The sequence below is a fragment of the Onychomys torridus genome, chromosome 14 (assembly GCF_903995425.1).
Source record: "Onychomys torridus chromosome 14, mOncTor1.1, whole genome shotgun sequence".
NCBI classification, from domain to species: domain Eukaryota; kingdom Metazoa; phylum Chordata; class Mammalia; order Rodentia; family Cricetidae; genus Onychomys; species Onychomys torridus.
In genome coordinates this window covers 10,456,014-10,482,177 of record NC_050456.1, presented here as the reverse complement: position 1 = coordinate 10,482,177, position 26,164 = coordinate 10,456,014, and the positions used below count along the sequence as shown (strand labels likewise).

General features: G+C 42.9%; 1 protein-coding gene across 4 annotated transcripts in view; it reads right to left on the bottom strand.

The window, feature by feature from the left end:
• The window catches only part of Immp2l (inner mitochondrial membrane peptidase subunit 2), an 854,797-nt gene that overhangs the window by 799,203 nt on the left and 29,430 nt on the right, over positions 1-26,164 (bottom strand). For all 4 annotated transcript variants that reach the window (XM_036206171.1, XM_036206173.1, XM_036206174.1 and 1 more), the window contains exon 3: positions 9,336-9,472. In XM_036206171.1, the coding sequence (XP_036062064.1) occupies positions 9,336-9,470 (135 nt within the window). In that variant the 5' untranslated portion in view covers positions 9,471-9,472. The remainder of the gene's footprint in view (positions 1-9,335; positions 9,473-26,164) is intronic.

Here is a 26,164-nt window from a genome sequence, read left to right as displayed (position 1 = left end):
AATAGCAATGGTTGTGTGTGTGTGTGTGTGTGTGTGTGTGTGTGTGTGTGTGTATACATATGCACACAAACATATATACACATACAAATAACAAAAGAGTAAAGGCTGTATGTCTGAGTAGAGCGCATGGCAGTTTCTCCACTACAATTGTGTGGACATCTTTAATCACTCCAATAGTTTTTTCAAGATAGGAGAGTTTCAATCCTTCTGCCTTATCTTCCCTAGTATTGCAACTATAACCTTGTACCGTCATACTCAGTTTAGTTCAGTTTTCTAAAAGCATAATAACCTTTGTGTTAAGAAGCCATAAACCCAGCTGCACAACACAGAAGCATTGTTATTCTCTCGTGGGAAAAAGTGAGGGGGAAAATCCGCAAAGGAACATTACAGAGTTATCATTAGCCAACTGCTCCAGGATCACACGTCTGTTGCTATAAATACAAACTCTTTGAATTCTCTGTTAATGACAGGTTACAGAACTACAAAAAAAAATCTCTGTAACATCCTAAGATAAAACCTTCAGGTGAGATTTCTGTGCCAAAGGTAATTTGGGAAGAAAGCACACAAGCCAACCCCATAAAATATTTGAACATTAAATCCTGGCTTCCTTGGCTATCAGCTTCAGCTGACCTGGGGGAGGGGATGTCAGAACCCAGAGGAGTGGAGTTTGCACAAAAGGAACTGTGCCAAGTGTTTCCCAGCATCTCAGAAGTGCAAACTCAGCAGGAAGTCTAAAGCCCAAACTCCACCAGAAACGCTGGCGTGTAAATCACAGTGTATCTCATTCCTTCAGAGTCAGTATCCAGCCTCTCCGAATATCAGATTCACGGTTATTAATACAACCACAATGATTACTGAGTCTTAGCAAGTCCTCTGTATGTTTAAAATTTTTTAAGTAGGAATTTGAGAGAAAGAAAGGTCCTCTTTGCTTGCTTTTCTGACAGCACGTTCAATTTTCACTCAGCAGGAAATAGGCTAATGACTAGAGAGCTAGGTGGGAGCCGAAGGGGTTCACTACAAGGTGGTTTCTTGAGGTTGTACACAGGTAGCTAAAAGTCAAGACAATTTCAAACCAATGAACAGGTATTATTGATGAATAAAGACCTAGGTGCTGAGTAAACTCTATTTTCCCTCACACTGCCTAATTTTGAAATCTGGTTTGCAGATACGTCTCCATGAAGTCGGACTTGGAAAAATGGCAGAATGCAATGATAATTCCAAGTGTTTTCGCCTCTGGCAATGCAAAACAGGGAAAAGGGAATGGTTGCTACTTAAAAATTATGTGGCAATTGCAGCAAAAATAAGATGACACTACTCAAAAAGACTTCTCTCCCTTACTTTGCAAAGCCTTAACTCTTCAGTTGAAATGTGGAAAGCACACACCTTCTACCAGAGTCAGTGACCCTGCTGCAGGCATTCTTACCAAAACAATCTCAAACTTTGGTGTGAGGTCATTAAACTATTCCTAGGACACCCTTTTGCTCTAAAAGCCTTGGCAAGTCATTGAAGTTCTAATCTGAATAATTGCATTCCACCTACATAAATTCCCTCTGTAGTTTCAACTGTATGCAATATCAGTCTTCATTTTCTGAATTAAATTAATGTTGTGTAATATGGTGCTTCTGTAAGGAAAAAAAAAATGCATCTACTTTCATAGGTAACCTTTCAACAAGCCGTAGAAGTGATTCATGTGCACTACAGGGAATAACAGGTCAGCATGAATAATCATTAACCAGTCATTTGTGCCCACAATCATTATGTGCTGAGCATTGCAACGTCTCATCCAAATGACTGTATCTACAGAGCTATATTTTTAAAAAAATGTCATAAGCCGAATGCTGTGTCAATTGAACTAATCATTGTTTCATTAAATTTTTTAGTTTCATATATGACTTTCACCTAACCAGACTCTCTCCATTTGATAATCCTTATCCTTCTATTCATTTGGTTAAAGTTGCGAATTAATACCAGAAAACCTATGTTAAGAAAATAACTACCGGGGAGTGTTTTAAAAGTAAATAATTATTTTCCCAAGATAAACTCCTAAAAACAAGTTTCCCCACTACACTGCAGCCAATAAATGTTTGTGAAAGATATAAAGAGTTTTTATACCAAAATTTACTTCTCAGGGTGAATATCTGGTACTGCCATAACACTATCCCAGAAAGCCAAAAAGTAAGAATACAAGTCTCTTTAATTAGATTTCATGTTACAGCCTTTGGGTTTTCTTAAATAATGTATCTACAAGTTACAAAGTGACTTTAAGACCAGCCACACTAAGGTAGCAATACAATTGGTCTTGAGGTATCTGAAAACTAAAGATATTTAAAACACATCAGCTACTTCAGCTTCCATTCTTTTAAAATTTGTCGGCCTTGGTCTATATTAAAAAAAAAAATAAAAAAGAGGATCATTTCTTGGTAAGCACAAAGGAAAATAACTTTTTAAGTGACTTCTAAGACCAATCATGTATACCCATGGAGTGCCAGTGGCTACAGAAGATACAGAAATCGCCATCACAATTTTCCCTTCTCCCTTGGCTTCCCTGAAAGGGAGAAATCTGTGTCTCCTCATTGACTTTGGGCTTGGCAATGTGACTGGCTTTCAACAATACAAGCTGGTGGGTAGGGAGACGGATCAACAGTTAAGAGCACTTGTGGTGGATATATCGTGCACCCCAATAAACTTATCTGGGGGTCAGAGAACAGAACAGCCACAATATGAAACATAGAGGTTAGGCAGTGGCACACACACACACACACACACACACACACACACACACACACACACACCTTTAATCCTAGCATTGCAGAGACAGAGATCGGTCTGGATCTCTGTGAGTTCAAAGCCACACTGGAAACAGCTAGGCGTGGTTAACAAGAGCCTTTAATCCCAGGAAGTGATGGCAAAAAGCACAAAGGTATTTAAGGGGTGAGGACCAGCAACTAGGTTGGTTAAGCTTTTAGGCTTTTGAGCAGCAGTTCAGCTGAGATCTATCTGGATGAGGACTCAGAAGCTTCCAGTCTGAGGAAACAGGATCAGCTGAGGAACTAGCAAGGTGAGGTTGGCTGTGGCTTGTTCTGCTTCTCTGATCTTCCAGCGGTCACCTCAATACCTGGCTCCAGGTTTGTTTTTATTAATAAGAACTCTTAAGGCTCATGCTACAAGCGCTGGCTGATCTTCCTGAGGATCCAGCATTATTTCCAAACACCCATATGGTGGCTCACAACTGTCTGTAACTCCAGTTCCAGGGCATCCCTAGTCCTCTTCTGGCTCCTGTGAGCACAAGGCATGCATTCAGTATATATATATATGAAGTAGAATATGGATAAACAAATCAAAGTACTATGGCTTTTAAGGTTTCTAAGTTATTTCTTCTCTATCCCTTCATGTCTTGCTAGCAACCATAAGAAGAGCAGACAGCAAGTACACCATGGAGCAGAAGAACCAAACCCACACCCTATAGTGACTACCGTTAACTCGGAGACCCATGAGTGAGAGTCAAGGATGTTAGGTAAGTCAATGACATCTTGACACTAAAATATAGGAGCCAAAAATAAAATGGCTTAGGCCAGCATCCCATTATACTTCTCTGTTTCTGTGATAAAAAAACCTATGACCAGAAGCGACGTGAGTGGTAAAGGACTTACTTTACCTTATACTTCTTAATCATACTCCATCAAGGAGGGAAACTGGGGCAGGAACTAAAGCAGAGAACACAGAGGGAGACTGCTTACTAACTTACTCAACCTGCTTTCTTATACAACACAGAACCACATGTCCAGGGTGGTGCTATGAACAGTAGGCTGGGGCCTTCGGCATCAATCATTAATCAAGAAAACGCCCCCACAGACTTGCCCACAGGCCAATCTGCTGGAGGCATTTTCTCAGTTGTGGTTGCCTCTTCCCAGATGACTGTAGCACACATTGAGCTGACTAAAAGATGGCTCAGCAGGTAAAGCATTTGCTTCCAAGCCTCACAGCCTGACTTTGAGCCCAAGGACACCCATGGTGAAAGGAGAGAGCCAACTCTACTAAATTGTCCTTGGGCCTCTACAAGTACACTGTAGCACATATGCCCCTACACACACATGTGTGTGGTGGTATTGTGTTTCCCAAAATATTGTACACCCTAATAAACTTATCTGGAGTCAGAAAACAGAACAGCCACAATATTAAACATAGAAGTTGGGCAGTGGTAGCACACACCTTTAATCCTAGCATTTCAGAGGCAGAGATCTACCTGGATCTCTGTGTGTTCAAGGATACAGCCAAGCACGGTGACTCACGCCTTTAATCCCAGAAAGTGAGCCTTTAATCTCAGGGAGTGATGGCAGAAAGCAGAAAGGTACATAAGGCGTGAAGACCAGAAACTAGAAGCATTTAGCTAGTTAAGCTTTTAGGCTTTGAGCAGCACAGTTCAGCTGAGATTCATTCGGATGAGGTCAGAGAGACTTCCAGTCTGAGGAAACAGGATAAGCTGAGGAACTGGTGAGGTGAGGTGGCTGTGGCTTGTTCTGCGTCTCTGATCTTCCAGCATTCACCCCAATACCTGGCTCTGGGTTTGATTTTATTAATAAGACCATTTAAGATTCCTGCTACATATATGCATACACAGACACACACACAAATAAATAAAATAAATAAAAATAAGTAAATAAAAGGGCTTATGGTATGATTTTCAGGTACCTCTCAGATCCAAATTAAAATTTCCAAACTGATATGCTAAATCCAACAACTTTTAATGTAATTTCTGGATACAGTAAATAGTAACAAAGTATGTATCTGACAGATGGACACCTTCTACAGTAGCTGCATCTATCATGCTGTGTTAGTAAGTCTTGAACTTCTGCTATTAAAGTAAAAGCAACTCAAAGGCAGTCTGTGTCCCACTCATTATCACACATAGTATCTATTACAGTGCTCTGTACTTAAAAGCTATTTGACAAATGACTACATTCCAATACCATTACCAGTGCTTTTCAATATTGTCTCTATCCAAAAATACTTCCTGAGACAAAATTAATCATATATTTGAAAATATAGAAATGATTAAATGTTATAACTCTCACTTTTATATATAATGTCATTAGATATCACTAAATCATACTTAAAGAATTTCAGAGCATAAATTAAAATAATGAAACTTGGAGATTAATTAATAAGCCCTCTTCAAAACAAAACAACAAAGTACCTGTCTTATTTAGGGTATCTATTGCTGTGAAGAGGCAATATGACCGTGGTAACTCTTATAAAAGAATGCATTTAATTGGGGCTGGCTTACACTTTAGAAGTTCAGTCCATTCTCATCATGGCAGGAAAAATGGAGGCATGCAGGCAGACATGGTCCTGGACAGACAGCTGAGAGTTCTTCATCCAAATCCTCAGGCAGCAGGAAGTGAGACACTGGCACTGGCTTGAGCATCTGAGACCTCAAAGCCCACCCCAGTGACACACTTCCTACTCCAACAAGGCCACGCCTCCCAACAGTGCCACTGTGCAGGGGCCTGTGGGGGCCATTTTCATTCAGACCACCACAGCGCCTTATACCTGATTTCTGAAAGCAGTGATATCCACCATATGAATTCCAAATGACATGAATTTGTCAATGAACATCGCAACGCAGAATCAGTGCTTAGGTGAGCCTCCTCAGAACCGATGCACACAAACACGCAGCAGAGATGTGTCTGCGTCAAGGGAGGTCGCATTGAGACTCACCCGTCCTCGAGGGTAGCACATTTCTGTACTGAGTCTCTGTCACAGATCCTCTGCCCTGACCCATGCTCATGGCCCTACATCTCTAATTTCCTCCGTCATTCCCTCTCACCCAGATGACCCTCACATCTCTGTCATTTGTTTTCTTCTTCCTGTGTTTTTCTTTCCTGCCTCTTATTTCTCTGCCCTCCTTTCATAGTTTCCAGTCTTAGCACAAGAACACCTCACCACCAATCCAGAGTGCCCTTCTTCAGGGACCCAACCAAAGCCGTGGACCACAAAGAGCTGCAGACCTCAACCAAAACATTCCAGCGTGTTTCCTGTAGGAGGTGCTGAGACATCTAGAGATCCCCACCCCCAGAGAAAAGTAAAGGCACAAAAAAGTAAAGTTTATTCCCATCTCGACAAATCTGCTGAACTCCAGGGTCTAGACCTGCCCAGTCCCTCACAGCTGTGTCTAACAATGTCTTCAAACACAGTAAAGAGTTTCTATATAGTCAACAAATTTATTCAATGTAAATTTCTGCTCTTAAACAATTTTAGGTTTGACTCGGTGATATCTAATGTACCTGTAAATTAAATTATCTGTTAACTGGAGTTAGTCCAGAATTCAGAAGCTATAAGGACAGACGCATTTCTCCTGTCTTTCCAGGTCATCCATTCTAACTTCATCTGAAAACAGCATCCTGCCCACTAGGAAATGTCACCTGTACTTCACTCTCACAAATAATGTGACTTAAATAGGGGCTCTGACCAGTCGTGGTGGTACATGTCTTTAATATCAGCATCTGGGACACAAAGGCAGGCATGAGCGACATAGTGAGTTCCAGGCTAGCCAGGGCTACAGAGGTTCTGTCCATAAATAAATAAAAATAAAAAATAAAATACACACACACACACACACACACACACACACACACACACACAATTAAACTCTCACAGACCACTCAGTCTAGCCAAGGTGAGACTGTATACTTACCCAAAGCTAGATCAATCATAACGCTCACCCTGGTGGCCCAAGTTGGCGTATGTATATGTAAGAGCATTTGTTAGAACCTGAGTCAGTCACAGTCTCCCCTTGCCCCCAGCTTTTTCTAGCTGAAATTTCAAAGAAGAGTGATGTTTCTCAGGTGGTGACAGATGGAGCATTTTAAAGCCTGAGAGGGCCAGCACCCCACGTGTCCTGCCAGGGATGGTAGAAAAAGTTAGAGTGAACGAGCTAAGCAAAGATGTAGCCAGAAGCAGAACACAGCATCAGAGAGAAGGCTGAGCACGCGGCTCTGCTTGCCACTGGTCCCGGTTCTCCATGACAGCTGCCCAGCTGCTGCTCCTAGTGTGGCTGCATACTCCACCTTCCCATGCATTTGCAGACCTAGGAAAATTCCAGCTATGTTCCTAGAACCTGTAAGCAAGGGGATAAACTTGACTTGCTATGAGTAGAGCTGGGAATAATGCAGGAACTACTTACGCACCTGCAGACTCAAGTGTACCTATGTAAGGCTAAGAACAGTCACAGTCACGTGACTTAACACTTTCTCCCTTGTCTTCCTCTCTAGGAATAAACTTTCTTCTCCACAAACACTCAACGTCTTGTGAGCAAGAATCATACCTCATATATTGTAATGCATGCCTTTGGCACTCCCCACCATAGTCATGACTACATCTTTTCAGTAGGAACATGTTGAGCTAAAAGTTGAAGATTAGGATACTGTGATTGCCGCATAATTCTCTGAAATATCATTAGATCCAAAGTAAAGAGGTCTTGTATTCTAAAATAAAATAAAATAAAATAAAAAATTCCTTTCTGTAGACAGTGGTAATTGTGTAGCAAAAGAGTACTAAGGACACTGGAGAAAATCATTATTAATCTGATTTTACTAAAAGATCCTAGGGCTCCAAAAAGGATTTGGTTGGCTGTGGAGAAGCCAGCGTTAATCTGAAATGATAAATCTGACTCAAAAGCTCTACAAAGCAAATCTACCTTTCCTCCTGAGGATTAACTATAATGCAAAGCTGCTAGGAATTGAAAACTGAAGAGATAAAAAAAAAAAAAAAAAAAGACCAAGCCTTCTTAAATGTTTTAAACTGTATTTATAAACAAAGACATACACCTATAAATCATAGTCTTTGTATGTTGCTGTATGCCTTAAAATATTTCTTTCATCAAATTAATAGCCAAGTTTATACTGGACTGGTGTCCTGCTGTGGGAGGAACCAGAAATGCATGGTTTGAGGTCAAGACCATCTGACCAAGAGGAGGGCCTAAGGATCCCTGAGAGGCAAATGTAAATACAACCTAGCTTGAATATTAGCTTCCCACAGAGGCCATGACCTATGAGCCTGCTGATTTTCCTTATTTCACTGACTTCTGCACTTAGGAAGGGGTCTGTTTTTTAACACCATAATTATGATGAAGTACATTCATCCTTATTCCTTAAAACTAGAGTTTTAACTAGCTCCAAGTAAAACAAAAGGAAAAAACTAACTGGGTTACTCTGCATGGTTATAATCTCTTCAAAGTCTATATATTTACTTTATATATTTATTAAACAGAGTATTTGGCACAATGCATGACCTTAATACATGCTGATGAAAACCAAGAAAATCCTGTTACAAAATGCTCAGCTACATAAAACTTCCCATGAAGTAAGCTTCTAAACACCAGTTCCTCGATAAAACCTTCTGAGTTATTCCACAAAATTATCTGTACACAATTTTTGGAAGTCTCCACTCCAAAGTGCTTCCACTATAAACTGCGTTTTAATATTTTTAATCAATTTGGGCTAACAAGATGACTCAGCAGATAAAAATGTTTGCTGAGCTAGCCTGGCTCCAAGAATTCAATCCCTGGAACACAGACAAACTCATCCTCCATAAAATTATCTTCTGACCTCTACATATGCACTACAGCTCTGTCGCTATAGCATGCACATACCTGAACACACACACACAATAACAGTAGTTAATATAAATTTTTTAATGTAATTTTAATCAACAGCTCTCTTAAGTAGCATACTAGGATGCCTGGAATCAGTTACATGGACAGACTTTCCCACAAACTGAAACTATACATTAACGGAGTCACTGAATCTAACCTAAACAAGTCCTGCAACTGTACTATAATTTAATTTTGTTGTTGTTGTTGTTGTTCTTGTTGTTGTTTTGCAAGACAGAATTTCTCTGTGTAGCCCTGACTGTCCTGAAATTCTCAGTCTAGACCAGACTGGCCTCAAACTCGCAGAGATCTACCTGCCTCTGCCTGGGATTAAAGGTGTGAGCCACTACTGCCTGGCTAACTTAGTCTTAAAGAGATGTTTAAACATAGCCACAGTCACAGAAAATGATGCCAATTAGTAAATATTCTTTAAATCTCTATTTGTAAATCACAGAAAAACCGAAGTACACAGACCCAGAGACCTCCTTGGCTGTTAACTCTATTCACCTTGACTCTGATTACAATAGTCGTAGCCTTGTAAGGCAAGTTGGCAAGGAGAAAGTTTAGTTTCAGCAGGTTTGCAGCCCTCTCAGGCTCCAGCCCAGAGACACAGGGAGGGCTCCATTTCCAGTGCCTGGGAAAGACTGAAACAGGCTGTGCAGAATAAAGCCGAGTTCGTGTTCACCTGCATCGACGATCCTTCCACTCTAGCCACGCAGGCAACCCGGTCCAAGAAAGTGACTGCCACAGGCACGGCCACAAAAAAGCCTTTACACAGGGCCTTGAAGTATCTCCTCAGCCAGCCTTGTGACTGCGCCATGCCTAGGGATACAAAGACAACAGGTAGAAAATTAGCCGAAACAAAACTGGTAAAGCCATCAAAACCACGGAACTGGCTGTACTCCCGGGACTAGGTGACAGAGCATATACTTAGCATCCACAAGGCCCTAGGTTGGATCCTCAACAGCGCAAAAAAAAAAAAAAAAAAGAAAGAAAACTTAGAGAAGAGCAACCCTGTTCTGTTTCCTAGCACACTTCAGATCCACACCTAAAACTATTAGGTGAGTCTGCCTTGGGTCCCAAAGGGAAATGCATGAACTTGGGTTATGTCTTTTCAGCTTGTCTATTTGGAAATGTCAGTGAAAAAGTTAGGAAATCAACCTTTCCAAAAGTAAATCCTTTCTGCTGCTCTAACAGTAAAGAAACACAATCTTATTTCCGTAACAGAAGTGCAGAGAGACGTGTTTACCCAGCTAAAAGGCATTTCTGAGCCTCTCTTATTGGTCTGACCATGTGACTAGGTACGGTCAATGCCATCTGCGAGTATTTCAAATTCCCAGAGTGTACCCTCGAAAGCAGTATACCTTGCTCTCTCCTCACATTCTGAACATAAAGGCAACACCGTCCCTACCAGGCAATGTTTCTGTTCTCTATCCCCCTGATATATTACACCCTTTCCTACACCTTTAACCAAGCACACCCCTATGATAGTCCATGTACTAAGAATAACTGGTTCACATCATGTTGCAGTGGTGATTTTCTGTCAAAAACAAGATGTCAGACCCAGCAAAGCCAGGCCGGTTCAAACCGACTTGGCTACCTACTACCTTTCTAGCTAGCTGTCCCTTCACCTTTCTACTGTCATGCTCTAATTATGATACATTTCCAGAGCACATGACAATTTACAATTTTCACGACATCCTGGGAACCGCCAAACAAGGTCAGGTGGAAAGGGAACAGAACTCCCAGAGTGGAACCCTCCTGGAGAAGGTATAAACATTCTGCCCCCTTCATGAACATCTAACCCCTCACTTCTTTCACTGCTAGGACTCAGAGGTGGGAAATAGATCCCAGAATCTGACCTCCAGATCCTGCTATTCACTGGGCACTGGAAAAAAATAAAATAAAATAAATCCCATCTCTTCACTGCAGTGGGTAGCCATTCCAGCTTTGATCTGGAAGTTTCAACCCCCATTGAGGCTTTGGTAACTGTCATGCCTACAAGGTGGGGCTGAGAGAGGACGCTGAACACCCGGGTTCCAGATGCATGGGCTCTCTTAGTTCCTGGACCCTGGACGCTGGAGGTAGACTGAGCAGAGCTCTCCAGAGAACACCGCCGGACTGCAACATACCTTTCCCAGACCCTGCAACCTATCCCTTCATTGTAAGTTACCCCACAAAATAAACCTCCCTTTTAACTACGTGGAGTGGCCTTAATGATTTCACCAACACTTCCCTTAACCTGTGTGGTTCCTGGCTCAGCTTAAGACCTGAAGAAGCAAGATTTGGCTCTGCAAAAGTTGGTTAGTAGTAGAAACACAAACAGCCATCTCAAGCTATAAACGAAAACGGTCAGACTGCCGGGTACCAGAATAAAGAGGCCTAAGCCCCAACACCACGGAGGCAGCTCAATGTCTTGCACCGTTTCACCCATGAAATACGCCACTTTCTATCATTTTAAAACTGGGAAACGAGTCCTATTACAACAAGGAAGTCTATGATAGATCGGGTGGGAATTACTGCATGAGAATTCAATTCACAGACATACATCCCCTGGCCTATAATCATGTGATGAACAGATTTTCTAGGGTTCAGGAGATTCCCCACTACCACCTCAGACAATGAAAAAGCATAGTGAAGGACCTAGAGATGCCATCCTGCTAGGCCAAATGGAACCAGTCGTGCAAATAAAGAATGCCCCTGCATAGAAAAGATAAATCACATGGCTCACTATTGCATTTACATGAGCTCCAGAGACAACTCACCACCAGAAGGCACGGGCAAAGGAAGAAGATGGCAGCGTCACAGAGAACTCTTGAATTCTTTTCTTTTTAACAGAATCGTGAGGCTCCTTCAACCCTAAACCTACAAATCAGCTTGTTTCCCAGAAAAGTTAAAGTTTCTTCTCCTCCTGAGAGTGAGTCCAGAAGGGATGAGAAATGTAATTAGTCCAAGTGTCTGCAAGAAAAGGCACAGGCCAAGACTTAATTTTGGCTTTTCCTTCTTTTATTTATTTTTTTTTTTAAGCTGCCAAAAGCCACACACACGGCAAGGCTATGACAATATTCATGTCATAGAAATGGCAAGAAGCAAACACTAGTGAGAACCTAGAAGTGTCCTGGTATATGTGTAAACTGTACCCCAAAGTGAGAACCCTGGGAATGAATGTCCTGGTGTATGTATAAACTGTACCCCACAGTGAGAACCCTGAGAGTGTCCTGGTGTATGTATAAACTGTACCCCACAGTGAGAACCCTGAGAGTGTCCTGGTGTGTGTATAAACTGTACCCCACAGTGAGAACCCTGGGAATGTACTGGTGTATGTATAAACTGTACCCCACAGTGAGAACCCTGAGAGTGTCCTGGTGTATGTATAAACTGTACCCTACAGTGAGAACCCTGGGAATGTACTGGTGTATGTATAAACTGTACCCCACAGTGAGAACCCTGAGAGTGTCCTGGTGTATGTGTAAACTGTACCCCACAGTGAGAACCCTGAGAGTGTCCTGGTGTATGTATAAACTGTACCCCACAGTGAGAACCCTGAGAGTGTCCTGGTGTATGTGTAAACTGTACCCCACAGTGAGAACCCTGAGAGTGTCCTGGTGTGTATATAAACCATACCCCACAGTGAGAACCCTGGGGATGTCTGGTGTGTGTATAAACTGTACCCCACAGGACCATGTTTTAGGTGACTGGGGCTGTCTGGAGGAGGCTATAGAGAAAGAAGTCACTCTGTCAGCTGTCTCATGCCTGTCCTCTCTCTCCACTCTGCTTCCTCTGCCCCATGTCAAGAGCTGCTCCACCTATCAACCCACAATGAAACTGGAATCAGAACAAACTTTTCAGCCCTTGAGCTGTTTAATGTCAGGTATCGGCCATGACACTAACATGAGAACAAAAAAGGACCTGAGGAATTCTTGATGACAAAAAAGATGGAAAAAGGTGAAATTAGTATTTAAGGGGTAAACGGGGACAAGAAAGGATAATGGGTGAAACGCATTATACACACACATCAAAATGTCTTGATGAAGCCCAATATCACATATTAATTAGTGTATACTAATAAAGAACATTTATAAACCATAAGAGTGACAGTCAAATTCTTTCCAGATACTTATTTCTCAGGACTTTCTTTAGTAAACTATATAAAGGAAAACTTGAAGATTTTATTTTTAAATTAATTGTATATTGAGAGAAGAGGGTGTGCACATACACGCAATGCCTATGAAACCAGAGGCATCCAAACCACTGAAGCTGGAGTTAGAGGTGGGAGTGAGCCACCTGCTATGAGTGCTGGGAACTGAACTCAGGTCCTCTGCAGGAGAAGTGGGTGCTCTTCCAGTGAGCCATCTCTCTCCAGTCCCTGAACCATGTAATTGATCCACGAACTTGGGGCAAGAAAGAGGAGCTTGTGAATAAAGAACGATAAAAACTGATGTACTTATGGGTCTGCCTGTTAAGTCTAGGAGATTGCCTCATTTCATCTTGAAGGAATTGTTCCCTTGTGAGATTACTAGAGACACGTGTGGGTTGACAGCCCATTGTTTTTTAGAATGTAACAGCCTGCATGTATGTATATGCTGGAGAGCTCTGCTGCTTAAGGTTGCAGTCACCATGTCGGGACAGTTCTCTGAGCTTGGTACCAATGGAGGACTCCCTTCCCCCAGCAGGGCTTCCTGTTCTCCGTCTGACCTTATGTGGAAGTGCTCCCAAAGTCTAGATGCCTGACTTATCTTAAGCAGGGCTTTGACATGGTTCCCCACAAATGCTCCGCTGCTGTCCATGTGGCGACTAGGTGTCATGCTCCAGCTGTACGGTAGGACCATGCTGCCAAATGCAAATTAGGTGATGCCCCAGCTGCCTTCCCCATCCTATACATTCCCTTCACCCTGAAATAAAGCTGGCTGTCTCTCATGAAGTTTGCAGGCAAATGGATGGATCTAGAAAAAAATCATCCTGAGTGAGGTAACCCAGATTCAGAAGGACAAACATGGTATGTATTCACTCATAGGAGGATACTAGATGTAAAACAAAGATGACTAGACTGCTACACAACTCCAGGGAGCCTACCTAGAAAACAGGACCCTAAGAAAGATACAGGGATCACCCAATGACAGAGAAATGGATGAGATCTTCATGAACAACCTGGATGACAGTGGGAGTAATGAAGGGCAAGGTTCGAGGGAAAGAGAGCTTAGGGGAGCAGGAGATCCCAGCTGGATCAAGAACAGAAAGGGAGAACGAGGAATAACAGACCATGATAAATGAAGACCACATGAGAACAGGAAGAAGCAAAGTGCTAGAGAGGCCCCCAGAAATCCACAATGATACATCCTCTGTAGACTACTGGCAATGGTCGAGAGAAAGCCCAAACTGACCTAGTCTGGTGACAAGATGGCCAAACACCCTAACTGTTGTGCTGGAACTCTCATCCAATAACTGATGGAAGTGGATGCAGAGATCCTCAGCCAGGCCCCAGGTGGAGCTCCAGGAGTCCACTTGGCGAGAAAGAGGAGGTATTGTATGAGCGAGAATTGTTGAGACCAAGATTGGAAAAAGCACAGGGACAAATAGCCAAACTAATGGAAACACATGAACTATGAACCAATAGCTGAGGAGCCCCCAACTGGATCAGGCCCTCGGGATAAGTGAGACAGTTGATTAGCTTGAACTGTTTGGGAGGCACCCAGGCAGTGGGACCTGGACCTGTCCTTAGTGCATGAGCTGGCTGTTTGGAACCTGGGGCTTACTCAGGGACACTTTGCTCAGCCTGGGAGGAGGGGACTGGACCTGCCTGGTCTGAATCTACCAGGTTGAGCTGAATCCCCAGGGGAGTCTTTGCCCTGGAGGAGATGGAGATGGGGGTGGGTTGGGGGGAAGGCAGGGGGGAGCGGGAGGGGGGTAGGACAGGGGAATCCATGGCTGATATGTAAAATTAAAGTAAATTATTAAATAAACAAACAAACAAACAAATAAATAAATAAATAAATAAAAATAGGGGGGAAAAAACAGGAAAAAAAAAAAAAAAGGCTGAGCTGTCTCACTGAGTCTCACTCCCAAGAAGCTATTCCCATTGTATTCATGGCTGTCTGAACCCTGCTTACAGCTTCTGCATCCTCCTCCCTCTTGGACCAGTGGCCAATGGACCAGGAGGAAAAGGGAGACCCCATATGTATATGTACCACTTGTGTGCCTGCTACTTAAGAAGGTCAGAAGAAAGCACTGAATCCCCAGAAATTGGAGCTATAGATAGTTGTGAGCCACCATGTGAGTGCTGGGAACCACACCCTGGTCCTCGCAAAGAGCAGTGAGTGTTCTAAACTGCTGGGCCATTTCTCCAGCCCCTTTAATTTTTGTTGTGGTTGTTTTTTGGTTTTTCTCTTTTTTTAAGACAGGGCTTCACTGTGTAGCACATAGCTAGCCTGGAATTCACTATGTAGACCAGGCTAGTCTAGTCACAGAGATCTACCTGCCTCTGCCCCCCAAGTGCTGGAAGACAGCCTTGGCATATTTATTAAACTGGTAACTTCAGATGCAACAGATGACTTTTCCTCAACTTTAGATTTCATTACCTCCATCTCTCTGAAAACACTTCTAGCTGAAGCTGCTTTCAGATCTTTACTGTCTTTAAAGGCTTTTACATGATTTTCACTGTGTGTTAGTCGGTCTCCTATTATTGTGAAAGAATATTCCCAAAGAAGTTTTAAGGAAGAAGGGCTGTCTTTGGCTCATTGTGCTGCTCACAGGACTGCCACGATCCTCTGCACAATAAAGTCAGAGCAAGAATTGTTCATCTAAGGGTTATCCAGAGCATGTGGCAGGCAAGACAACCCGATGGCCTCCAAATGCCACTTCTAGCCAAAGAGGAAGGAAAAAAAATAGATGCCACCTTGTGAACAAAGTGAGAGGTCAGTGTTTTCAGAGGCTCAGAAGGAAGGCTCAGTGCAGCCCTACCGTGTCTGATTTACATATACCTCATGATGATAAAATACTGATAAAAGACTGCAGCTCTGGCGGAAGGAACCACACACAGATGAAGAAAAGAACACTGCATTTCCATGGTAGGGCCTGCATGGCTTTGGGATTGACCTGATTGGGGAGCAACAAAAAGGACAGACCCACAGACACAGACATCCAGAAAAGCTGGGTCTGGACGGGTCACGCACATTGATGCAGACACATGAGCAGCCGCCCAGAACTCAGCAATAATTTTATACAACTGAATCTGAAAGCGGCTGGTTTATTGTCTACAGCAAAAAGGGGAGGCGGGTTTAATTAATTAACCTTTGCTGGTAGGAGTTCTCTATGGGGGAGCAGTCTCAGAAAGTAAACATCTGGGGAGAGAAAGCTCTGGTTGACACTTTCTGCACACTGTCAGCATCTGCCCAAGGACCAAGGGAAGGCCTTGCCTTCTCCCAGAGACTGACCCAGGAAGCCTTTGTCATTCCCAGGAGTCTGAAGCTCTGGGGTCCTGTACAAGGCAGTGTGCACGTCATCTGCTCTCCATACCCCCCCCCTTTTTTTTTCTTAAATGCTCCCATGCAGCTTGACTTCTAGTCCACTGGAAGCTCTGTGTAATCTACAGAACCCAACAGAAAGCTGCAGAAATGAGACACGGGACCTCTGGCCAGCACTACTCAGGTCATCACACTCAAAAACAAGGAAAACTGGAAAGTAGTAAGGTCCTCCGTCTGCCGTGTGCCTCTCTCAGGACTGCTTGAAAGAGCTGGACCCTGAAGTCTGGGTATAATTCTTCAGAGCCCTGGCAAATATTAGCAACAGTGGTTCCCCACACCACTTGAGAGGGCAATTCTCTCCATTCCCATAATAAATGACGTTAGTGTGTTGTTAAGTTTGCAAAGGATAATGTAACTGACTGCCAGTCCCTTCATAACCTAAGAGACAATATTTTGGAGGCTGGACTCCTCATGGATCTGATCTGGCAGAGCCTGCCCTTTTGTGAGGAAAAGCCTTGGATCTATGGAGTCACAAGTAAGATCCTGCAAACCAGAATAGGAAGGCATTCGGGTCACTTGGGCAATTCATCCATCTATCTACAATCTTCCCATTTCTTCCAAAGCAGCCAAACCCACTGCCCCTTCCTCTGGAAACCAAGGACATGTCCCCAAAACAGAGTCTAAATCCCAGTGAAGCTGCAATGTTCTCACCCCACCTCCAAGACTCCTCAAAATCTGTCCCAAAGCACCAACATATACTCCTAGCTCTAGATTCTGCCTGTCCCATGGTTCACACCTGAGGCATAGAATACACTCCCTTACCTTTACCTCATCACTTCTCATGGGAGCATTCCTTCACTTGACCGATGTCAATAGTCAAGTTCCCTATGCTGGTGCCACTTGTCATGACCTGCACTGCTTAGGGACTGACCTCACTGGGGGCACAGAGAATGAAGAAATGACAGACATGTGTTTAGAAGAGCTGGGGTCCAGCAGGCAATACACTGTAAAGGAGACACACCATCAGCAGCAACCAGAAACTCAGGCACTGGGGTCACTGGCATGGCCATGCTCAGGTCAACAACACATTCACTCCGAACTCCATCCATTCCTATACATTCCAAATCAAAATTTTAAAGTTCTATAGCATTGACAGTTAGGCAAAAATTATCATTCATTACCTTATCTATATGCATTGCCAGAGAATCATTCCAATAACATCTCTAGATTTTTGTTCATATTTTAAATGCTGAAAACTACAAAATTAATGCGTACCTACTACCAGCTTCCTCTCAAAATACATACTTTAAACAACAACAATATAGCACTAAAATAACACCACATAAAAAGGAAAATTGTTTTTCAGCTACCTCATTCCACTAGCAATGGATATAAGTGACGGAAATTCAAAGCTTTGCTCCTGAGAAAATTATTGCTTAAGAAGTAAGCACACCTGGTTCATTGCTGAAGTACTTAAACTGAGAATAATTTTAAATCAGCTTTCAGATTTAGGTGAAACTGTATTTACAGCTAGTATAGAGTACCTGTAAGTGAAGGCTTCTTGGTGATGCTGACCTCAGCCACAGAAGCACCCACCCTATCAATTCCTCCTCTGTAACAATTTGTTATGGTTTGATAATGCATAAATTCATCTAAAACAATTCTTGAGTCTACTTATATTTTGGCCTGTACAAAGTCACCATTCACTCGTCCATAGCAACAGGGGTAATAGATAGCTGTCGAGTCACCCCATAATAAACACTATAAAAGTTATGTGGAAAGTCTGATGGAAAGAGGGGAGCAATAAGCACCTTATATACAACCTAACTTATAATCTGATCATAGTCATAAGTCAACAGGAGGGAAGAAATATCCAAATAACAATATCAGACATATAATAGGAGGGATACAGAAATATCTGCCATTCAGTTCCCAAATCATTCAACACACACACACACACACACACACACACACACACACACACACACATCATATATACTGGTTACCACATTTGCATAAGAAAGATGACTAAAGACTGACTTTATGTGAACCAATGAAAGAGACAGAGTAAGAAAAAATAGACTATCTCCCAAAGAGCTCGAGAGCTTCGGGAACACACAAAGGAAGTAGAAGGTACAGGGGAAGGGCAGGCTATGCCAAAAAGGAAGCCGGGCTCAGCTGCTTGGTCCCCAGGGAAGTGAAGCAGAAAGTAAACCAGGTGTGAGCCAGGCAGTCCTTCCCTCAGAATAAACCTACACCCAGCCCAGCCTTAAATCCAGCTAGGGTTCTGGTAAAGCAGTCCTCTAACAGAGGGGAGAGTGGCGGAAAGAAACCCCACTCTGTCACTCCAGATGGCTGGGAGAGCAGCAACAGAGACTCCATGGTTAATAACTGGGCTACTCCGGGGACCTCGTGTAAGGGAGTATTTCGGGTCAAGAGGCCTCAGTTTAACCCAGCCACGGCTGAGGGAAGGTCCAGAAAGGCAACTGTGGAGAGCAAGAAGGCTGGACACCGACGCACCAAATGATGCAGGCTGCATGAGGCTCACTCAGATCAATCAGGGAAGTTCACAGAGAAAGGTCCTACCCTGAGAAGCCAGTGGCAGACCTCATCAACTGAGAACTCCCCAGGAGTGCAAAGCTGTCTTCCTCTCCTCATAAAGCCACCAGGATTCAATCATGGGTGACAGGTGACAAATGACACTATTGAAACTTACCCTCACCACCAAACACCAACAGTGTACCCACTTACACTCACAACAGGCACCGTCTGACTTTGGAAGCCTAAACCATGTTCAGACAATAACGTGCAGTGACCTGTGGTACAGTGACCTAGGAAAGAGCTCACTGACACCGTGTGTTAGCACACACAAGGTCCTGGCTTAACTACACAGCACTACAGGCAAAATGTTTTTGCTAACATACATAAATCAATAAAACAGATACTTTGTAATCTTTGGAACTTAAACCTCAGTCTCAGTTCCATACCTGTTTTGTCTGACATAGCATTTTTCACTTGAAAATTCTCAAATTGTATAAAAGTGTCATGAAAAAATGAGCAGTTAAGAAAAACAGCCAAAAATTAAAAAGAAATATGATAAAGTTAGCTATAAAACATGCTGCATTCTAGCAAAGAGACTCAATAAAGGTAAACCTTGGGAGGCTGACTAAATCGTCCTTTATCTTGACTTAACATTGTGTCTTTAATACGGAAAATTCTAAGTCTTTACAGTTAAACTGACATGTGTCTAGATACTAAGACAGTGACATACTCAATTTAAGTCAGAGGTGTTTAAAGCCAACTGTTTTCAAAGTCACACTTCAAAATAACGGGCAAAGAAAGAAAATACTGCCAGGAAGCAACTAGAATGTAGAAATGCACAAAGGCTTCCTGAGTCGGGGCTAAGGGCAGCCTCAACTTGGCCACACAGCTCCCCAACGCCAGTGAAAGTGCAAGTCCCACCCTGCCTAGGTGGGTCTAGAGGCCTGCAGGCCCTGCCCTGCCTGTGTTTGTGGAAGCAGCCTCAGCAAAGGACACGGAAGTGCTGGTGTTCAGACCATGGCTCACTTGTAACAGGGAACATGTCTTATGATGTGAACACTTGCCTAGCAAGCAGGAGGCCCAGCATCTCTCCCTCAACAAAACAAGAAACAAAAATGAAGACAGATCATGACTTCAGACAAATCATCTCACTGATCCAACTGTCTTTACTGATGAAAATCCATGGGATTTGAGGAGATTAAAAGCATTCATGCCAGGTGTGGTGGTGCACGCCTTTAATCCCAGCACTCCAGAAGCAGAGGATCTCTGTTTGAGGCTAACCTGGTCTAGGTAGCAAGTTCTGGGACAGCCAAGGCTACATAGAGAGATAAAGAAGGGGGGGGGGGGTAACTATTCATATCCATTTTAAGTAAAAACACCACACGCATTAACTAATAGTCTCTTTTCCAAGGTCCGGGAAAAATCTATCAACCAGCTGAGAATCTGTTCTTAAGGTCGGTGAATCAATCTACGCACGCAAAGTTCTTCGGTCCATTCGCTTTAATTCTCCCCTTGGTCTCTTGCTTTACAGTTATATAGATCCCCAAAAATCACAATCCTCCCCTCCACCCAGGACCCCCAGCCTGAAATTCCTCAGGCAGTGATTGTCCGCTTTCAGGATCAAATGGAGGGGTGATAAGAATCACAAAGAGGGGCAATAGTTGTTAATTACCATTTGCAACCCAGAGGGGAAGTGACTAATGAATCAACTAAAGGCTAAATTCGAGTAATATCTAAGAAGAGGAATCTTACGTGCACAACTATAATCTTAAATGTGTTTGGTGGAAAATGTTAAAGATCTAAATATTCCTAGAAGTGGTTAGGTAAGGAGTTAGAGGTCTAAAGTTGGTAAGGCAGTAAGAAGGGAGGGTCCGAGCTAAACTGTATAAAGCTATTACTTAATGTCCACCTGACCTAGGCGGTGTCCCCTTGTGGAATTTACCTTAAGGCAGGAGACTTTCATGTGGGCTGTTATCATTGTTAGTCCTCGGAAGTTGGGCACCCACCTGGGCCGTGTTTCCTGTAGTCCTTGAAAGTGGCTAAGGGAGATATCTGATTCCAGAGAAAGCCTTTCCTGAGACTGTTCTCCAAATTCCTGGAATGTGTATGTCCAGAGAGTGATCAGTCCACACTGTTAGCCCTTCTTAGGGAAAAGTCAATTGGGAAAACACTTGATTTTTGTAACAGAAGACAGCTAATATATAACAAGCCAAGAAACACCAAAAACTCCTTGGGATTTGGCTTCCTCTGGAGGAATTCCCTGATTCTTCCAGGTAGTGACTTTGCCATAACCAGCTGAGTTCTTATGATATATTCCTGCGGCCTGCAGCAACGCATAAACGTGGAAGTCAGAGTGATCGTTATAAAATTTTTACAACTCTTCTATACCTTTAACTCTTTCATTGAAATGTTAGAAATAACAAAAATAAATTACATCTGGTAAATCTTTTGGACAAGAAAACATATTTATTAAAAAAAATTGAGGTAGTGAGAACAGTGGATGGCAGGCCTTTTAGAAACCATATAAAACAAAATCTCCAAGACTTCACTAGGTCTTCTGAGAACTGGCTCAAACTAGTCTTATCCTGTGATTCCCTATAAATATCATTTGACATGTTTATAACAAAAGCTCCAACTGCAATTTCACCAACTAGAATGTTATAGATTCTGAAAAAAAAATTTTATCTTAAAAATTAATAGGGCTGTGGGTAGCTTTTTAGAGAATGAAAAAATCTGATTAAATGATAACCATTAGCAAAGAGAAGCTTGGTAAACTTTAAATTTCAATAACCCACAAATTTGAATTTCAATCATGTGCTATCTTTTTCTAATTTCATATGGAAAGCACAACCACGGTCACTAGCAGAAGTGAACGTCAATGTGGATTTTAACCCAACAATGTGGCAACCTAGTACAGTGAGTGGGACCAGCCAGGTATTCACCCACAGGCCAAAAACAGCAACTGGAGGGTTTTGAACTAACTCCATTATAAATAGATTTATTCACAAAGATAGATAGATAGATAGATAGATAGATAGATAGATAGATAGATATCGATATAGATATAGTTTTTTTTTTTCCTGATACAGGGTTTCTCTGTGTAGCTTTGCACCTTTCCTGGATCTCACTCTGTAGACCAGGTTGGCCTCGAACTCACAGAGATCTGCCTGCCTCTGCCTCCCAGGTGCTGGGATTAAAGGCGTGCGACACCGCCACCCGGCTATATTTTTTAATCAGTAGAGAATATCACTTTAGATGGTTAGGAATACTTACAAATAACCTAAGAAAATATTGCATTATTTATAATTTGGGTGATATGTAAAATGGGCTTTGTGAAAATAAAATAAAGTTTATAATGGAAAAACTCCCTCATCCTAATTAAACACACACACACACACTAAGAAAGAAGGCTAGCAAGACAGCTCAGTGGACAGAAGAGCTAGCTGCCAACCTGATGACCTGAGTTCAATCCCCAGGAGCCCACACACGGAAGGAGAGAATACACTCCCTACAAATTGTACTGACCTATCTCCTGTGCTATGGTACATGGCCCTCCACACACACAAATAAATGGGTGGAGAAAATGTAATTTTTAAAATGAAAGAAGTGAGAGGGGAAATAAGATAATAGTCAGAACCTAGAGGTTAGACGCAGAATAACAAGATCAGGCAGGAGCGCAATGGGAACACAGCAGGAGAAAGGGAGACACAAGGGCTAGAAATGACACCTCTGAAGGGAGCTTTTCTCCTTTCCTGCCTGGCTTGCCATGTGAGGGCCACGCTCTGACACTCCTTCTCACTCAGGCCTCTTGGACATTTGTCACTGTCCAACTTAGTAGTTGTCCGAGGGGCTCATTAGGGCTCAGCAGTGAGGACAGCCTTTCTTTCGTGTTTGTGTTTTGCTTTGTTTTTTAAGGTTGTGTCTCTTGGGCTGGGGACATGGCAAGTAAAATCTTGCCATACAAAGAGCAAGGCCAGAGTTGAGATCCAAAGACCCCATGTGGAAGCCCAGTGGGCCTGGCAGCCTTGGCATGATCTCAAAGGGCAGGAGGCAGGAAAGGGCTCTCTGGAGCAAACTGCTTCCCCAGATTGGCGGGGACAACGAGCCCTGGGCTCATCAAACGACCCTACACGAGGTAAATAGAAAACAAGTACGACATCCTCTGTCAACCATGGGCCTACACACCAGGTACACACATGTCCAACTGCCCACCCACCTGTGCATACACAAGTGAGCACATGGCCACCACACACACAAAACATGGTTCCAGGTTCTCGTGATAATCCTGTACCCACCTCTACTCTTGATGCTTCTAAAATGTTGCTTGCTTTATGGACTAAAACTGCCTCCAGAGAATATAATGTGTCATTCGAGTTCTTAGAAGAGATGAGATGAGGTTTGGTCAGGGTTTTTGAGTGGGGTAGGAAGGTTTCTCAGATCCCAGACCACAGACACACATGAGAAGAAGTGGTCCCCCCCCCCCAAAAAAAAAAGAGGGACTGAAAAAATGTCATGAAATCAGCAAAGTTATGCAGCCCAAGGACTGACAGGACTCTTCATAAAATGAGGAATATGAAAGTTAGAAACACAAACTCCTGCAGCAGGGAAGGCCATTAGGGCTCTGATTAGTCTGTCAAAAACAAAACCTATCCAAAACATAGTCGGAAGATTTGGAAAGGTGCCCACAGCCCATCTATGGCAGCTGCAGGTCTGTGGGGAGCTCAGCCAGCAGTGGCCAGGCTCAGTACTGGATAAGGATGCAAGCCAGAGAAAAAGATTTATGCAATTTAAGGCAAAAGCAAAACAATAACAATAATAATAATAAAAACAAAAACCCTCCTTTGTTGTATGACTGCGATGGCTGTGAACTTAAAAGCATGAGTGCTGAATGCTCGCACCTGTGGACACCTGTGAAGACAAGACAAAGGCCAAGGTGGAAATGTAAGTCAAATAAACAGGTAAACAAATACAGCCAAGAGACCACAGTACAAAGACACTCATGCAGTGAAGCCTAGAAATCCAGGCAGATGGAACACAGCACTACCCAGACTCCAGTGTCTGCTGCACAGAAAGGCCAAGGATTATGAGCCTCTGATGGTACCGGGGCATATGGGGCTGGGACGCTAGTGAGACTACTCCCCGCATGAATGCTGAGCCTCTGATGGGTACCGGGCATATGAGGCTGGGACGCTCCCCACATGAATGCCTTCTGATTGTTTCATACTTGCTCATACAGTAGAGGATGCTGTTCAAGATACCTGAGAAACTGTTTTCAAAACCTGTGAAATTCTAAACATGCAATGCCCTTAAGTTATTATATCTATGTATCTGTCCATCAAAATACTCAGAATTACTTGTGAAAGCATCAAACAGTTTAAAACGAATTTTAAGAATGCTTTAAAGAGCATCCACGATGAAACACAACCATCCCAACTATGTAATACCAAAAAGTCTGAGATAGAGACAATGTATCACCAGATTATCAATATTATTTTCCATACAGTTTTTTAGATACTTGACCACTGAGATACAATGTGTTTTCAAAACAGTAGAGTATAACAAGATGAGGCAGTCTACCAGCGTGATGAGATTTTTAATATAAGGGGCTGGAGTATAGGGGCTGGAGAGATGGCTCAGCTTCTAAGAGCACTGGCTGTTCTTTCAGAGGACCGAGGTTCAATTCCCAGCACCCACATGGTGGCTCATAAACATCTTAACTCCAGTTCCAGGGAATCTGATGTCTACTTCTTGTCTCCATGGGTACCAGGCAAGCACATGCAGGCAAAACACTAATACACATTGTGGTGATAGTTTGTTCCCCAATATATCATGCACCCTAATAAATTTATCTGGAGTCAGAGAACAGAACAGCCACTAGACAGACATAGAGGCCAGAAAATGGTGGCACTCACATCTTTAATCCTAGCATTCCAGAGGCAGAAATCCACCTGGACCTCTGTGAGTTCAAGGCCACACTGGAAACAGCCAGGCGTGGTAACAAGAGCCTTTAATCCCAGGGAGTGATGGCAGAAAGCAGAAAGGTATATAAGGCCTGAAGACCAGAAACTAGAAGCTTTTGAGCAACAGCTCAGCAGAGATTCATTCTGGATGAGGACTCAGAGGCTTCCAGTTTTAGGAAATGAGATCAGCTAAGGAATTGGCAAGGTGAGGTGGCTGTGGCCTGTTCTGCTTCTCTGGTCTTCCAACACTCACCCCAATAACTAGGCTTGGGTTTATTTTTATTAACAAGACTCTTTAAGATTCATGCTACATCAATAATTTTTTAAAGTCACTATTATAAAACTTGTGATTAATACAGTATGTGTATGTGAGAGAGACAGAGAGAAAGAGAGAGGGAGAGAGAGACAGAGAGACAAACAGACAGAAGCTGTGGTGGTTTTTGAATGTCTGAGTTCTTTAACAGGTAACTTATTCAAAAGGTGAAACCTAATACCCATCCCCTTAACAGTGAATTAGACTTAGCTGCCTTCTTCTAGGAAAAAAATGCAAATGCACTGTGCATTCTGACACTAGTCATGCGAAGGATCGCTTCTTCCAGGCACTCCTGCTTTTGGCTCATTCCTCATGTGCAAGCCTATTACAGGCCATCTTCCTTTGAAGAGGAACTGAGACCTCCCTCCATCCACCAACAGCCAGCACCTACTAAGCAACCACGTTGTGAGAGCAGCCATGTCCCAGGCAGGCCTGAGGACTATGATGGCTTGGCCCACCGCTTCAAGCTTAAGAGAGATCCTGCCCCAGACCTGCAGAGCCCAGCTGCTCTCAGATTTCTGACCCACAGAAACTATAGGAGGTAATAAACACTCTACCAGTACTTTGGGGCAACTTGTTTTGGCAGGTTTAACTAGTACAGAACAAATCTAGAAAAAAAAAATAGTTAACAAATGATTAATGACAGTTTGGAGGGACAGGGATCAAAAGTAGGTATTTAAGTCTACATATGAACATCAATTCCAGATAACTGAAAAATTAATAAATAAAAATATTAAGCAATCACTTTAAGGGTAAAACGAGTCCTTTCTGAACATTTTACAAAAACTGGAAAACATAAAAAGAAAAACTTTAAAACATGAGCTGGGGCTACAGTTCTGTGGTATTCTTGTTTAGCATGGGCAAGGCACAGGGTTCAGTTCTCAGCACCACAAAAAATACTTTTTAAACACAACAAGAAGATTAAAAGGCAACTGGCATAAGATATTGTAACACATGGTCATAAAAAGATGTCTCAGTGAGTAAAGTGTTTGATCATGCCAGCATGAGGACCTGAGTTCAATCCTCAACACCAGTGTAGAAGAAACAAGGTCTCATGGCCCACTTGAAACCTACCACTGTGTAACCTGAGACAGGCAGATTCCTGGGGCTTATTGACAAGCCAGCCTAGCCTAATTGGTGAGTTCCAGGTCAATGAGTGAACCTGTCTCAAAAACCAATATGGACAGTTTGTAATCATAAGTATGTGTAGGGTATGTGTGAGCATATGCACACGCCTGTA